The 16,197-nt window shown below is 38.3% G+C and overlaps 1 protein-coding gene and 2 pseudogenes across 1 annotated transcript; 1 reads left to right on the top strand and 2 right to left on the bottom strand.

The window, feature by feature from the left end:
* The first annotated feature begins 3,434 nt into the window (after positions 1-3,434).
* LOC110312236 lies at positions 3,435-5,344 on the top strand (annotated as a pseudogene).
* Positions 5,345-5,519: 175 nt separating this feature from the next.
* On the bottom strand, positions 5,520-10,300 carry LOC110312235 (annotated as a pseudogene).
* Positions 10,301-14,641: 4,341 nt separating this feature from the next.
* Positions 14,642-15,780, bottom strand: LOC110284266 (olfactory receptor 12D2-like). The gene has a single exon (XM_021149980.1). The coding sequence runs from the start codon at positions 15,554-15,556 to the stop codon at positions 14,723-14,725; it is 834 nt and encodes a 277-aa protein (XP_021005639.1). The 5' UTR covers positions 15,557-15,780; the 3' UTR covers positions 14,642-14,722.
* Positions 15,781-16,197: the final 417 nt, after the last annotated feature.

Genomic DNA, 16,197 nt, shown 5'->3' with positions numbered 1-16,197 from the left:
ATCCTATCATGTGGGCTCTGATCAAATCTCATTTGTCCTACCACAGGCAGGAACAGTGATTAAAGCTCTGATGATTCTCTCACCATCAAGAAGGGTAAGAACTTGCAGGGCATTAACTGTGGCATGTGCTTGGATATATAGATTCCTGGGTTATGGGGACTCTAAGAGTTGGAACATTTTGAATTGAGTTCTTTCCACTCACAGGGAATAGTCTAAATATCTTCTATTCCCTTATATGGGAATGAGTCTTACAGGGTGTGTTCAGATCTCTCCTTCTCTACTATAAATCCAACTCCTCCAGTTTCTCTTTCTGTAATTGTCATCTCATGCTGTCTCATGTCAGCATAGAATGACAAAGTGAGCAGCTCAGACTATCCCTCAGGACTAAATCTGTTCGCCATACCTGTCTCCTTCCTGTCTCACCTGGAGATCTGGGACTTCTTCATCCCTTGTGGAACTTTAGCTTTCTATGAGCAGCTTTTTACTTCCCTATTGAAAATAAGGTTGCAGATATAGCTGTACTTTTTACCTTAAGATTATAAAGTGTGGTTTGTGTCATTGAAAGGAAATAAAACATGAAAACTTACAAACCCCATTATGTGTAATGCACTGAGTTTGTTGTGGATGACTGAGGAGATGGCTAGAGATCAGACTGTATGGCTGAGATTTGTCGGTTCCATCTGCATCTTCCATAGGCTTCTATGAAGTCATCTCCTCTACCCTTGATTTCCAGGGGTAGAAAGAGATTTGGACCATAATGCCATGTGAGTTATATGCATGTAATGTCCTAAGCATTGCTGAAACCACCCAGGGCATGACTAAGATGAGAAAGGGAGCAAAAACTGGGCCCTAGGGACTAACAGTTTTATTTCAGCAGTTATCTGAAATACAGTGATGGGTTAAATTCGATTTTGTATTGATTATTTTTATTTTTTACTTTAGTAATTTTAATTCTTCAGGATTTCAAATATGTCATTTGCTTTTTATTTCGATCTTATGTGGAGTTACAAATAAGATTGCCTCAAGTGTCAGAAGAGACCTTGGATAGGTAAATTTTACACTGTGTCAAGACGGTGAGAGACTATGGAAACTTTTGAAATTATGATATTATGATATGGCCACAAGGCTATGGGTTCCATGGAGTGGAATGTGGTAGTTTGAATAAGAATAGCCCACATATGCTCAAACATTTCAATATTGGTCTACAGATGGTAGAACTTGGTAATAAATCTACTTAATACATTGAACTGAGCCAAATTAACGTATAAAGTCAGGCTTATTAGGAGCAGCTCTCAGATGGGTTCCCTGCATTCTCAGGAGAAAGTCAGTGAAGTCTCATAGCTGAACTGGTTAGGGGCTTTTTGTAGGTGAGGGGAGGGAGGTAATGACATGATGGCAAGGTACTGGTGTTATCCCTTAGTATGTGAGGATTTTATGGCACTATAGGGTGGCCTAGTGTTCAGTTGAGCACTTTGGAATCTGGAACTAGGAGCTGGCTTTGTCCAGTGTTCTGTGAGGACTTTTGCAAGCATGGGCTTCCGGTCAGAAAAGAAGGGAGGGGATCTCTTGCCCCATACCTTCTTGGCTTTGTCTGCAAACCCCCAGCCTATCAGAATTATTTGAGAAGGATTAAGATAGTAAGCCTTGGCCTACTGGTGGCACTGCATAACTTTAATCCCAGCACTCAGGAGGCAGAGGCATGCAAAGCTTTCAGTTCAAGGAAAACATGGTCTACAGAACTGTTTCCAAGCTATCCAGGGCTATACAGAGAAACTCTTGAATAAGAGAAGGAGAAGAAAAGAAGATGGATTGAGTGTAGGAGGAAGAGGAGTAGGAGAAAGAGGAAGAGGGGGAGGAGGAAGAAGAAGAAGGAGAACAGGAAGAGGAGAAAGAGGAGAAGGAGAAGGACCATGTTGGAGCAGGTGTGTCACTGGAGTTAGATTTTGAAATGCTTGAAAGTGCATCCTACCACTGGCATTAGAGATAATTCCCTAATTCTTTGGGATTCCAGCCTATACTGCAGACCAGATAAGATATCCAGACAACATCTTCCAGCATCTTTTCTGCAGGTGGTTTTGGGCATGAGGTTCCTTGGGGTTTAATAATGAAGACATGGAGACATGTATAGAATAAAAGGTTAGCCTTTTTGTTTTCTGGGGGTAGTCTCATGAACTAGTCATCCCATTTCAATCCTACTACCCGGTTACCTCCTCTCAACCATATACTTCTCAGATAATCTCCCTCAGCTCGATCCTCCAGTTCTTTTTATTCTTGTACAGCAATGGCCAGTGGAGAAAGATATACACAAAGGTGCAAAAAGTGGTACTCACATGTTGGTGGCAGCCAACTGCTGTCTAATTGGAAGTCTACTCATCAACAGGAAAGTCATATATGGTACTGGAAACCTAGAAGGTTACCTGGGCTAGTGAGGTCACAGTCCTTCGTAAAGAATCGACTGTGGTCACTTTACTAAGCCAACATAATTCCTTACTAAATCCTAAATCTTATCCTTATACCCACAGATGAATGCAGGTACTATCCTTCATCAAAGCCTCTCTTTACAATAAATTAAGACTGTCTTAGTTAGGGTTTCCATTGCTGTAAAGAGACACCATAATCAAGGCAACTTTTATAAAGGGAAACATTTAATTGGGGTTGGCTTATAGGTTCAGAGGTTCAGTCCATTATCACCACGGTGGGAGGCATGACAACACCTAAACAGGCATGGTTCTGGTGGACCTGAGAATTCTACGTCTTGTTCTGGAGGCAAACCAAAGATGTCTCACAGACAGCTAGAAGGAAGGTCTCAAGGCCAACCCCCATAGTGACAAAGTTCCTAAAACAAGGCCACACATGTACTCTAACAAGTCCACACTTCCCAATTGTGTTACTCCTTGGGCCAAGCATATTCAAAATACTACAGAGATCATCACAAAAATCACAATTGAACATAGAACAGCAATCAACCGATCACAGGGATCCCAGCTCCAATGGATACATCTACATCACAGCTCCTATCTCTATGGTTCAATAAATATCTCAGAAGAAGGTGAAAAGATTGTAAGAGCCAGAATACCAGGTGGTCTGTTATGAAAAAGTGTCTGCTATAAATGGCTTCATAAACAAGACGGGAACAGCTGCAATATTCACATGGAAGGGGGAAATTTGTGTGGGGTCTCACCATATTGACAGCTGATAAGTGCTGGAGAAAGAAGAATTAGAGTCTCCTATGAATAAATTCCATCATTGGTCTTCCAATTCAGGGTGGTCAGCCCTGAAACTATATATACACAAACAACAAAAATGGACACAGCATATTTTGTATATGTGTGTGTGCATAAACATATGTATATGCTTACACATATAAATACATATGTGTGTACAAATGGTTATCAAGTTGAGAGTCAATCAGGGACCTGGAAGGAGGGTGGAAAATGTCAGTAGAAAAAGGAACTCATAAAGTAGGCAAAAGTCTGGCTATACCGGCCAACTGCTCTCTCCAGTCCTTCATCCTTGGCTCTGTGGATAGAAATATTTCCTACTGGTTGTGATGGTGTATGATCACTACCTCACAATCTGTCACCACCTATGATATCCACTTTTGATTGGGCCCCTATGGGGCCTAGGGTTTGGGCTCACAGACTGGCTTCATGGTAGATGGATTAATTGTTGCTCTGATGGATCAGCTGAGGTTCTGTGTTCCTAAACAAATTTATCACTTTTACCATGATTTCTCACCCTTGGTGGTCCTGGCTTGCTCAGATACTGGACTGGTCAAGGTGACTACTTTTGTTCTCTTTGTTGTCTTCCTGACTGTCCCCTTTGGGCTGGTTCTGATCTCCTGTACTCATATTGTAGTGACTGTGTTGAAAGTTCCTTCTAGGACCAGAAGGAACAAGGCCTTCTCCACATGCTCCTCTCACCTGGATGAGGTATCCACATTCTATGGATCACTTGTGGTCTGGTACACTGAGCCCTCTGCTGTCCATTCCCAGCTCCTCTCCAATGGCATTGCCCTGCTCTACACAGTGGTCACTACCATCTTCAACCCTGGCATCTACACCTTGAGGAACAAGGAGGTGCAGCAGTCACTAAGAAAACATCTCTACTGCAAACCAACTGAAATGTGACCTAAGAGGTAGGGCAGTGAAGATTTTCTATTGAACTTTCAGTGTCTTGATTGTAAAGTCTTCCACAATGGGCTTGAGATGAGTAACTATGCTCATTCTCAGATTCCCCTTAGGTTTTGAAAACTATGCTCAGGGGGAAGACAATAGTTAAGCAATTTTCTTATGTTAGTTTAAAAGATGATGTAAATTAGTGTGAGTTGTTTACTGAATACACCATAGATAGTGCTCTGAATTGATCATCACACAGTGAATACATGTACTGAATTGTCATTCTGTAGCCTGTTACTATATATATATATATATATATATATATATATATATATATATATATATCTCACTGCTGCTAGTGACTAATGAACAATAATTATAGAAACAAGACACCAATACAAACACAAATCTGGAACAACATTCTTTTATTTTATCATAGTATGACAATTAAAAATTCTTTCCTATTGTATTTCCTTGATGATGCAACTTGCAATATGCTATCCCACAAATTGATATGTCATAAGTAACTTTACACATATATATCCACACAATAACAACAATAATAAATTATTTTAAAAGAAATCCTGTAATACACTCTCCATTAAAAGATAGAATAAAATTATATTTTTCTCTTCCTGTTCCTATTGACCTGCATTATTGTTAGACTTGCCAGCCTCCTGACCTCTTACTTATGATTTAACTACTGTGACTATTAAACTAAATTTAGGAGGATTTACCAATGGCATCCAAGTTCAATAGATGTAAGGATACTAGATAAAGACTAAAACACTTAAATTCACTAGATCTCCAGAACAGGAGAGACAATAAAACCAGTAAGGATATCAGGGGGCTATTGTTACTAAACTACTGATATATGTATAAGAAGAAAAATTAAATACTATCAAAACCAACATAGTACGATTTCCAACAGATCATTGGATTTTTTTTACCTGTCTTGTTGCTATGGCAACATTCCTGAGAAGCAATTTAGAAATGAAAGTTTCATTTTATTCATGGTGTGATGAATACAATACATCAGGATGAGAAAAGCAGAGCACACAGATGGGGTCACATTGCATCTGTAGTCAACAAGGAAAAAGGCATGAATAATGACAATAAACATGATTTTTTCCTTTTTCTGTTTGTCAGACCAGATAAGAGTCTACAGAATGGATGGTGCCAACCAAATTCACAATGGATCTTTCCTACTCAGTGACATCTCTACAGAGACACACTCACAGATATACCCAAACAAGTTCCGAGTGATTCCAAATTCAGTCCAGTTAACACTGAAGATTAGCCATACTAATCATGTAATTATCCCATGAGCCATGGTATTAACTAACACATTTTGCATGTGTGGTAATGATGTGTGCGGTAATCCTTCTTGAATGATGATCCTTAGCCCTGAAACTTCTCCATATTCAGGATTTTTCTTAATGAACTCTTAACATCCTTATTTCTCAGACTATAAATGAAGGGGTTCAGAGTGGGAGTTACCAAGGTATACATAACAGCAGCTACCACCTCAGCAGAGGAGGGAGAAGTAGATGTGGGCTTCAGGTAGGTACCAAAGGCTGAGCCATAGAATAGGAAGACTAGAGAGAGGTGGGAACTGCATGTGGCTAGGGATTTCCTTTTCCCCTGTGCTGATGGGACCCTAGCCACAGCATAAAAAATACAACCACAAGAACTTACAATGCAGAGAACTGCACTGACTCCCAAAACTCCAGCCAAAGCCATCATCAGGACCTCATTAAGGTGAGTGTCAGAACAGGAAAGCAGTAAAAGAGGCCTACATTTACAGAAAAAAAATGAGGAATCTCTTGATTGCTATGAAAATATAACTGAGAGAGCAATAACATATACATCAGAAACACACAATGAGCTATTCCCCATGAACCACTGACTAGAACCTCACATCTACAAGGAGTCATGAGAAGTGGGTGGCAAATAGCAGCATAACGGTCAATAGCCATGACTGCCAGAAGCAGGTTATCCATTTCTACAAAAACACCAAAGAAATACAACTGAGACAGGCATCCAGAGAATGAGATTGATCCATCTCCAGTCCACAAAGTCTCCAGGGTTTTAGGAGCTGTGGTGGTGATGAAGCAAAGATCCACTAGTGAGAGCTGACTGAGGAAGAAATGCATGGGGGTGTGGAGGTGGACATCAGAACCAATAGCTAACAGAAGTAGCAGGTTCCCTAAAAGCCCTAGCAAGTAGAGACCTAGGAAGATGATAAAGGTTTTATATTCAATATAAAGGTTTTATATTCCTTCAAAGGAATAATAGTCAAACAGATTTACAGAAAAGTTGTAATTCAATCAAGAAACACAATGGTGAAATAACTTAGCTTTTCACAGAATTCCAGGGAAGCACTCAACAAATTGTCTTTATGTCTCCCTAAGTAGCCATTTTTAATGAACTCCAAGACTTATCTCTCGCTTTGCTATTATAGTTCCCATTTCTCAATTTATGCCATGAGGAAGACTGTTTTCCAAGGGACTAGGTCTGGGTTGGTGCCAATTCTTGCCTGCAGTGAGAGAATTGTCTTCAGATCAATTTCTGAAGGAATTTTCTAGATCCTGTAATATATAATATTTTCTCATTTAAATGTAAATTTCCTGAGAGTAGAGGCCATGATTTCTGTTAAAAAGGTCAAGGAATACATGTCTTCTGTAAGGATAATTACTGGTCTTCAGGATGTGTAGGTTTTCTGGAAGTTGCCTTCCTATGACCTGGAAAAGGACAGTCAGAATAAGAAAAATTTAACTCTGTCCCAAAGCTATGCTTAGTTTATTTGAAAACTCACTAAGAAAATGAAAGAATATTTTAAAATTGTAGAGAAAATATATATTATGCACTAATAAGAAGTAAGCTGACAGAGTGTGCCAACACTTTGTCAAATTTTATATTCTTTCTTTCCTTCATTCTTCCTTTTTATGATTTCTCTTTTTCAGACCTCAGCAGTATTTTCCTTCATTGTGTTTTCTTCTTAATTTGGTTTTTACTCTTTATTTTATGAGAAGAATGGATGGACAATGTATATCTAGGAAGGAGCTCATCATGTTACTATTGTACACAGGACTCCACTACTACAACAACTAGCAAGAATACTAAAAGTATTCTTGTTCATTATCTGTATGCCAACAATCAGGTTATCTGTGTATGTAACACGTAGATAATAAGGAAAGTTTACCCTTGTATTATAACTTAGGGATCAGTGTATAGGGGTGGGAGATGGTACAATACTTAAGAGTGTTGCTGTTTTTCCAGAAGGCCTAAATTTGGCTCCAACATCCATGTCAAGTGATGCACGAGTACCTATAACTCTAGTTCCAAGCTCTCCAATGTCCTTTCTGTTCTCTGTGTGCGCTGACACACATGTATATATGCAAATACAAACATAAATCCATGTACTTTATAATAAACTATTATTTATAAGAACAACATAAAGCAAGTCCCACTATATGCAAGAAAATTGGAATAACTCACTGCATCTGATCAACCCGCCATGGATTAAAACTAGATATCAACAACAAAAACAAAGGACAGCCTACAAGCTCATAGAAACTGAACAATCTCTACTGGATGAAAAATGGGTCAAGGCAGAAATAAAACAAGGAAAGAAAGACTTTCTATAATTCAACATAAATGAATACACAGCACATCCAAACTTATGGGACACAATGAAAGTGTTACTAAGAGAAAAGTTCACTTCATTAAGTACCTGAATAAAATAATTGGAACAATCTATACTAGCAACTTGACAGCCCACCTAAAAGCTGTAGAACAAGAAAGCTCTAATCATACCCAAGAGAAGTAGACAGTGGAAGAGGGAGAGGGAAGATTTGATGAGTGACAGGGCATGTAGGACACCAGGAGAACATGACCCACTGAATCAGCTAAGTGTTTATATGGACTCACAGGGAATTAATCGGCAAGCACAGGACCTGCATAGTTCTCCACTACATCCTCCATGCATATGTTATGGCTGTTAGCTTGGTGGTTTTGTGGGATTCCTTTTTTTTAAATATTTTTTTATTACGTATTTTCCTCAATTACATTTCCAATGCTATCCCAAAAGTCCCCCATACCCTTCCCCAACTTCACTACCCACCCATTCACATTTTTTGGCCCTGGCGTTCCCCTGTACTGGGGCATATAAAGTTTGCATGTCCAATGGGCCTCTCTTTCCAGTGATGGCCGACTAGGCCATCTTTTGATACATATGTAGCTAGAGTCAAGAGCTCCGGGGTACTGGTTAGTTCATATTGTTGTTCCACCTACAGAGTTGCAGATCTCTTTAGCTCCTTGGATACTTTCTCTAGGTCCTCCATTGGGGGCCCTGTGATCCATCCAATAGCTGACTGTGAGCATCCACTTCTGTGTTTGCTAGGCCCCAGCCTAGTCTCACAAGAGACAGCTATATCAGGGTCCTTTCAGCAAACGCTTGCTAGTGTAAGCAATGGTGTCATCGTTTGGAGGCTAATTATGGGATGGATCCCTGGATATGGCAGTTTCTAGATGGTCCATTCTTTCGTCACAGCTCCAAACTTTGTCTCTGTAACTCCTTCCATGGGTGATTGTTTCCAATTCTAAGAAGGGGTAAAGTGTCCACACTTTGGTCTTCGTTCTTCTTCAGTTTCATGTATTTTGCAAATTGTATCTTATATCTCGCTATACTAAGTTTCTGGGCTAATATACCCTTGTCAGTGAGTACATATCATTTGAGTTCTTTTGTGATTGTGTTACCTCACTGAGGATGATGCGCTCCAGGTCCAACCATTTGCCTAAGAATTTCATAAATTCATTCTTTTTAATAGCTGAGTAGTACTCCATTGTGTAAATGTACCACATTTTTTGTATCCTAAAAATGGGAGCAAGTGTGTCTCTGATGCTTTTGCCTGCTCTTGGTACATTTTTTTCTCATAATGGGTTGCCTTGTCCAACATTGATATGAGAGGTTTGCCTTGTCTTTTTGTATCTTGTTATGATATATGTAGTTGTTTTTTATCTTGGAGGGCTGCTCCTTTCTGAAGGAAAACTGAGGATTGTATCTGGTGGGAAAAGGATGTAGTGGGGGAACACGAGAAAGGAATGCTGAAGGGAGGAAAAATTGAGGTCGGGCTGTATTGTATAAGAGAAGAATAATTTTCAATAAAAATAAATATGGTAATCTTCATAATAAGATTTTAATTACTGATAAAGAATGATGAGATAAAATTTTCAAGGAAGTGAATGGTCTTGAAATTAATTGTATTAAATGAAATGATACAAACTCAGAAAAGGAAAAATCTCATATGCAGATTCTAGATTTTAATGTACATATGTATGTGTTTGAATTGGTGTAAATATATATAAATCCTTAAAAACTATAAAGGGGACCAAAGAAGGATGAGAGCAAGAGAGAGAGAGCAAGAGAGAGAGAGAGAAGGCTGACAAGCTGAGAGCAGGCCTGTTTTGTGGTGCATTAGGAATGTACATTATTCCCACAAACGAGGAGATTCTACAATTTTAGTTGTTTATAGTTGTTGTTTTATAATATACGAAAGGAACATATAAGAAACTCACAAGTAAGCTTCAAAAAACAGCTAGGTCATGTTATACTAACTGTAAATGATGATCTGTGTGTGAATCATAGAAGATCCATGTAGGTATGACACAATATCCTTTTTTCCTTTTCTTTTTTTTTTTATTACCTGGTTATTAACTTCTGGATGCTCACATAATAGTTGTTCCAATGGATAAATGGTTTATAATGAGGAGACATGAGTTTTTAGGAATACGTTTTCAAATGATAATGAGAACCCCAAGGTTTCACAATGCTAACACACACCTGGAGATGTGCTAAGTCACAGGTGTCACACTGAACACTCACTTGGAGATGCTGTTGAGTCACAGGTGTCACATCCCACCCCAGAAGTTCTGACTTAAGAGACTGGGGTGAGATATGAGAATCTGTGTTTTCAACAACTGATGCTGCAATTAGCAGTAATGAATTTTTTATAAATTATGTGTTCTGTCAATCATACATGCAATATTACTCTTCCATCTTTATACTAAGAATTGGGAGGATGTTTTCACACAAGATTACATCTACATTCATACTGTTTCATAGAGACAATCTTCCCACTATTAGGCAATGACATGCTTCTCATGCTGTCAATCCCCATGTTAAACATTCTCTCAGCTATTGTATTTATCTATAAAATATATAGATCTCATGGATCTCAGAGCAACTGATACTCAGTACTGAAGTTATAAGAAAATTACTCCAGCATCTGTGGTTGCATCTAAAGACTTAGCTTCAGATGCGCTACATAGTAATATGGGACAAATTCCTTGGCTTCTAGAGCTATTGCCTCATTTTTCTATTTCTCTTTTGGGGAGATATTTTATTTATTTACATTTCAAATGTTATCCCCTTTCCCAGTTTCCCTTCCACAAACCCCCTATCTCATCTTCCCTTTTTCTGCTTCTATGAGAGTGCTCCCTCACCCACCTACCCACTCCCACCTCTCCACCCTGGCATTCTGCTACCCTGGGGTATCGAGCATTCACAGGACCAAGGGCCTCTCCTCCCACTGATAAGACGATCCTCTGCTACACGATGTATTTATCCAAAACCTCCTGTCTCAATTCCTAGTTACCTTCTAATCCAACAAGTTTAATTCCATGCTTTCTTGAACCCTCTTAAAGCAGGCACTTATGCTTGTATTTCCCAAAATAACGCTCATCAATGTCAGGTTTAAATTTTAGTCAAGCTATTATTTGATTTTTCAAAAGACAGCTCAATTGAAAATCCTCTCTTGACATTGAGATTCAGTTCCCAAAGTTACTCATTAGTGACAAATCTGTAATAACTTTCCATTGAGAATTTGCCCAAAGATATATTTGAAAAATAAAATCACTAATCAGCCATAAAATATTAACCATGATTCAGATATGAAAACAGAAAGATATTTACAACTCATGTTCTATTTCTAGTTATTGGTCTACTTTCTTAACTAATGAAAACTTGAATAGTATACATGTAGCCATAATATTCCTTGGCCTCTAGAACTCTAACTGATGTGAGAGTTTTAAATTGCACTGTTATAAATATAGATTCAAAAATGTCATACTCATTAATCATCTACCCTTAGATTCTGGTAGCATTTCAAACCTAATTCTATCTAAATGAGAATTCTTGTTCCATTCTCCTAATTATTTCTCACTAATTTTTTTAACGAATTTGTCAGTGAATACCACAGTTCATGAATACTACAGCATACTGTTCATTGAAGTCAGCTTGGAATCATATCTAACTATTTGGCACCACACGACAATATGTGAAATTATTAAAATTTATTTTTCTCTCTAATAAAGATGTCCAGAGGTTGGTAATATAGAGAAGATCTGGTGCACCCCCAAGTTCATGAGAAAATAAAGTTTTTCTGTCTTCTGGGTACATACAGATACCTGCTAGAACTGTGAGATTCCATTAATTATCCTATTTCTTCTGTCCTTTTAGGATAATGACTGAGTTTAAGAATCAAATTGATCATATTAACAGGAAGAAAATGTGTAAATTTTATCTAATGTATGGCATAGGAGGCATTCTAGGGAAACAATAGTCCATGGAAGCTGTGAGTCAGAGACTTAGATATTATATTAGCTTCAGGGACAGAGTGGACTGAGCTGTGCATAAGCTACTGAATTATATAGAGTTTGAAACATTGGAAGTCAGGCCATTCCAAGACTTTCTCAGAGGCTCTAATGGAAGGACAAGGGAACACTAGTTACTGCCCAAAGACAGATGTGGCAAGATCCACTCTGGAGTTGTATTTTCTCCCTAGAAGAGCTGTGGTTATCAGTCCCAAGGCTGCTGTGTGCTCCTTTGTGAAGTCCTCAAGACATCTTGGATTTCCTTTATGCAACATTGCTTAATTAGCTTCTGGCTGATTTTGTCCCATTCTGTGGTAGCTTTCTACTGATTCTGTCCCATTTTTGCCTTGCCTGCTGTATAAAAAACTGCTGTAATTCCTAATAAACTTACTTATCTTAAACCATTTGCTCATAAAAAAAAATCTCTCCATCTCAACTTCTTGTCTTCTATTTTTTTTTCATTCCTAAGGTCCTCCCCTTAGGAGACCATCACTGAAGATGGGCCTACTGGTCCAGGTCATAAAAGGCAAGAGTTATTTTAACAGAATCTGTGAAGGACTCTTTTTTTCAAGGACAAGGTGTGCCCAAGACAGAGAAGCTTTTACAACCATAACAAAATCAATCTAAATAAGATATGTTATCACTGTAGTTTCATATTCTGTATGTATAGATAAGATGGGGAGTGAATCATTGTATAGGGAATTTTAGATTTTCATGGTATGTTCCTAGCTGCAAGCAACATAATTAGCTTTAGATAATATAGGCTAATTAAAATGTATTTACTTCTGTCAGTTCTTTGAATATTCTGAATTTTTAAAACACTTCATTTTCTAGTTCTTTCTTCTCCACTGGAATTGGGATTTGGGATTCTTCCTTTCACGTCCACAGACAGATCTATTAATATGATGCTGAACAGGGTCTGTGGTCATCTAGGGGAATTATTGTAGAGAAAATGACAGTAAGTATCCTATGCAGGTTAAGAAGAGAAGGAAGAAGAAAAGAAGAAGGAGGAGGCAAGGAGGAGGGATGGAGGAGAAGAAGAAATAAGATGTTCACATTTTTTGAGGTTTCAGGGCATTGTTTCTTGGTCTTGTCATTACAGGCAAATATTATAACAGGAGGAAAGTGATGGAAGAGGTTCTTACTCCATGGTCTAGAAAGAGCAAAAGGAGGTGAAAAGGGAGCTCCAGTGACTATCAAAGGCACATCTCTAAAATCAAACTTCTTCAAGCTATGCTCTACATTCCAAAGTTTCCATGGCCTCCATAAACAGAGCCATTATTGAAAATCATGTAAAATCATGTATTCATACTAGTTCAGACCGCTTTGACTTGAATTTTTATTCCCCCAAAGGCACAAAATGCTGTTTTGCATTCTTACATGACTGAGATTTCATGGACGATGGTGGAATGTTATGACTTAAAATGCTATTTGTTATGTCAAGTGGACAAGGGATGGACTTGTGATGGTTCATCTTGAGAAGTCTTATAGGCATTATCAGGGAATGCAGTGCCTGTCTCTGTCATCACCCCACACAAACCACTAACAGTATGACAAAGCTGCTTTTTCTCCTCCTCACAGAGGTTGATATGCTGTTGCCAGTCTACCCTCAGCTTCTCTCTGCAGCAGAGTCTGCACTGCTGACCACATATAGCTTTATCTGTGAGTCTAAGCCACATCATAGATAGTTTCCTTGGATCACTCTGATTTTCACAGCTATCATTTAGTGAGTCTATAATCCAAAGACATCCAAAGAGAAATCTTTGATGCTTAAAGAGGTAAAATATAGAGCCTTTGCCTATCTATCCAGTTGGATCTATCCATTTCTGAGAATTATAATTTCCTTGACCATAGATAGGCCCAATGGCAATGGCTGTGTCTCCAGCCACTTGAGAACTTGACCAGGAATCCAGCACAGTCAAATCCTTCCTGAGCAATATGTAGTGCGAGGTCAGCCTGGAAATTTTTGTAAAACTCTATCTATAAAAAAAAAAGAGGCCTAAAGCATAGGCATCAAATATGTGAGATGTTGTTTTCAATTCCTAGTGTGGATCACATTGTAGTGTGTTAAACTAATATGGCCTTATAGATAAATGTACCTATTCATAACCACATCTATTTAAAATATGGGCAATCAATAGGGTATATTTTCTGACACCTCATCTATTGTGCACCATGAAGAAGAGGAGAAACTACACAAAGAGACTCATGAATCTTTTATTATTCCCAACACAAAAGCAGAGTAGCTGATCAATTTGGGCCACCAGACAAGGATTCAGGAGCCTATTTTCTTCTAGGAACTCATAAGCATGAAACCCTAAAGCATCTGAGCCACATTACGGTTATGTATGTTACCAATAAGAACTCACGGATTAGAGACTTTCCCAAGTGTTCCATCATTGTCAGTTGACATTGAATGTAAGTGGATTGCCCAAGACTATCAAATTCACATGTTCTTTCTCTTGCTATGGACATTTTATTTGGGATAATTATTGTTGTTTAGATAGGAGGTTGGTAACAGGTATGTTTGAGGGAACAATAGTTGCTTAGAGAGAGAGTTGGTCACTTTAGGTAAAATGGAGTCTGAAGTCAAAATGGTAATACTTAATTCAAGTTCCTTTTATCTGCTCCCAACAACTTGCATACTTGATTTTACATGCAAACATATATGAAAGGATACCAAGTTGGGTTCATCAATGCTTATCTGTCAAATATTTTCAGATTGAGATTTTATAAGAAGTACTTGGTTTGTTCCAATTTCCATCTTATATAGAGATTACAAATTTAAATATAATTGAGTCACATTTTCTCATATATTTATACTCTTACTTAGTCATCTTTGTTATAATATCATACACAATTGCAGAATCAACTAATTTCACACTTCAGTATTCACAATAATTGCATGTGTTTGAATATTCAAAGATAACCTACTAGATTTCTTCAAGTCAAAGAAGTATCCTGAGTTTCCTATTCAAAGCACCCCTCACTTCCTTGTTCCTCAGAGTATAGATAAGTGGATTGAGTGCAGGAGTGACCACAGTGTACATGATAGCAATGATCCTGTCCTTTTCCAGGGAGCTCCCTGAATCAGGATTAATATAGATGAAGAGAACAGGAGCATAGAAAGTCATGACAACCATGAAGTGAGAGGCACAAGTGGACAGTGCTTTGTGCAGCATGCTACAGGAACGAGTCTTCAGAAAGAGGTAGGTGATGATGTAGAAATAAGAGAGGAATGTCAGAAAGAAGAGGCCAATAGCAAATGTCCCTGTAAAAGTATTGAGCAGCCACCTGTTGAGTTCAGTGTTTCCACATGCCAGCTCCAGTAATGGCTTAACATCACAGAAGAAATGATGGATTTGGTTGGAACCACAAAAGTTCAATTGAGATGTCAATATGGAGTGAACCAGTGCATGAACAAAAGGAATGGCCCAGATGGAGATAGCCACCTGGATGCAGACCTGATGATTCATGATGGAAGGGTAGTGGAGTGGTCTGCAGATAGCCACAAAGCGGTCAAACGCCATCACTGCCAGCAGCAGAGCCTCTGTGCTACCCAGGAGGTGGAAGAAATAAAGCTGAGTTATGCACCCCAAGAAGGAAATTGCTTTGCTTGTGGAGAAGAAGTTATCTAGAATCTTTGGCACTGTTACAGTGGAGAAGCAGATATCTAGACATGCTAGGTTTCCCAGGAAGAAATACATAGGTGAGTGGAGTCTTGGATCTGAAATGACAATCAGCAGGATGGCTCCATTCCCAGCCACATTTACAAAGTACATGGCAAGGACCGTGACAAACAGAATAGGGTTCAGTTCTTGTATATCTGTCACTCCCAATAGGAGAAATTCGGTGACTAATGTTTGATTCAATAACACTTAAAAAGAAAAGATAGGATAGTTTTTGGAACACTGACCTTCTTGTTCATCATCTTTAAAGTCAATAATTTTCTTGACAACCTAAACATGGTTTCTGAGTAGTTTTCTACATCCCTGCAAAGATCTGTTGAAGATCTTATGCATGTACCTATCAGACCATTAAATATTAAGTCTAAATTCCTGATGTGTATTCATATTCAAACATCTTTTAATTTATTATAGGTTTCATTAACAATGTCTTTTTATTAGAAATCCAAAAGAGGCATCATCCTACCATTCATCTAGGTGTGAATATTGACATTTTAACTCAACTGTCTTTTCATCTCTTTATTTGTCTCTAACAAGAAATGGCTTTTAAAATATCCCACTAGGCAGACAGCCTCTGAAAAGTGAGAACATTCTTGAAGGGTTTTATATATTTATTTTTTAATGAATTTCCTTTTTTATTTATTTTTTATTAGATATTTTCTTTATATACATTTCAAATACTATCCCGAAAGTTTCCTATACCCTCCCCCCACTCTGCTCCCCTACCCACCCACTCC

This window comes from Mus caroli, chromosome 17 (assembly GCF_900094665.2).
Source record: "Mus caroli chromosome 17, CAROLI_EIJ_v1.1, whole genome shotgun sequence".
Classification (NCBI taxonomy): Eukaryota; Metazoa; Chordata; class Mammalia; order Rodentia; family Muridae; genus Mus; species Mus caroli.
Note: the sequence above shows the minus strand (reverse complement) of the source record. Positions and strands in the feature narration are given on the sequence as shown.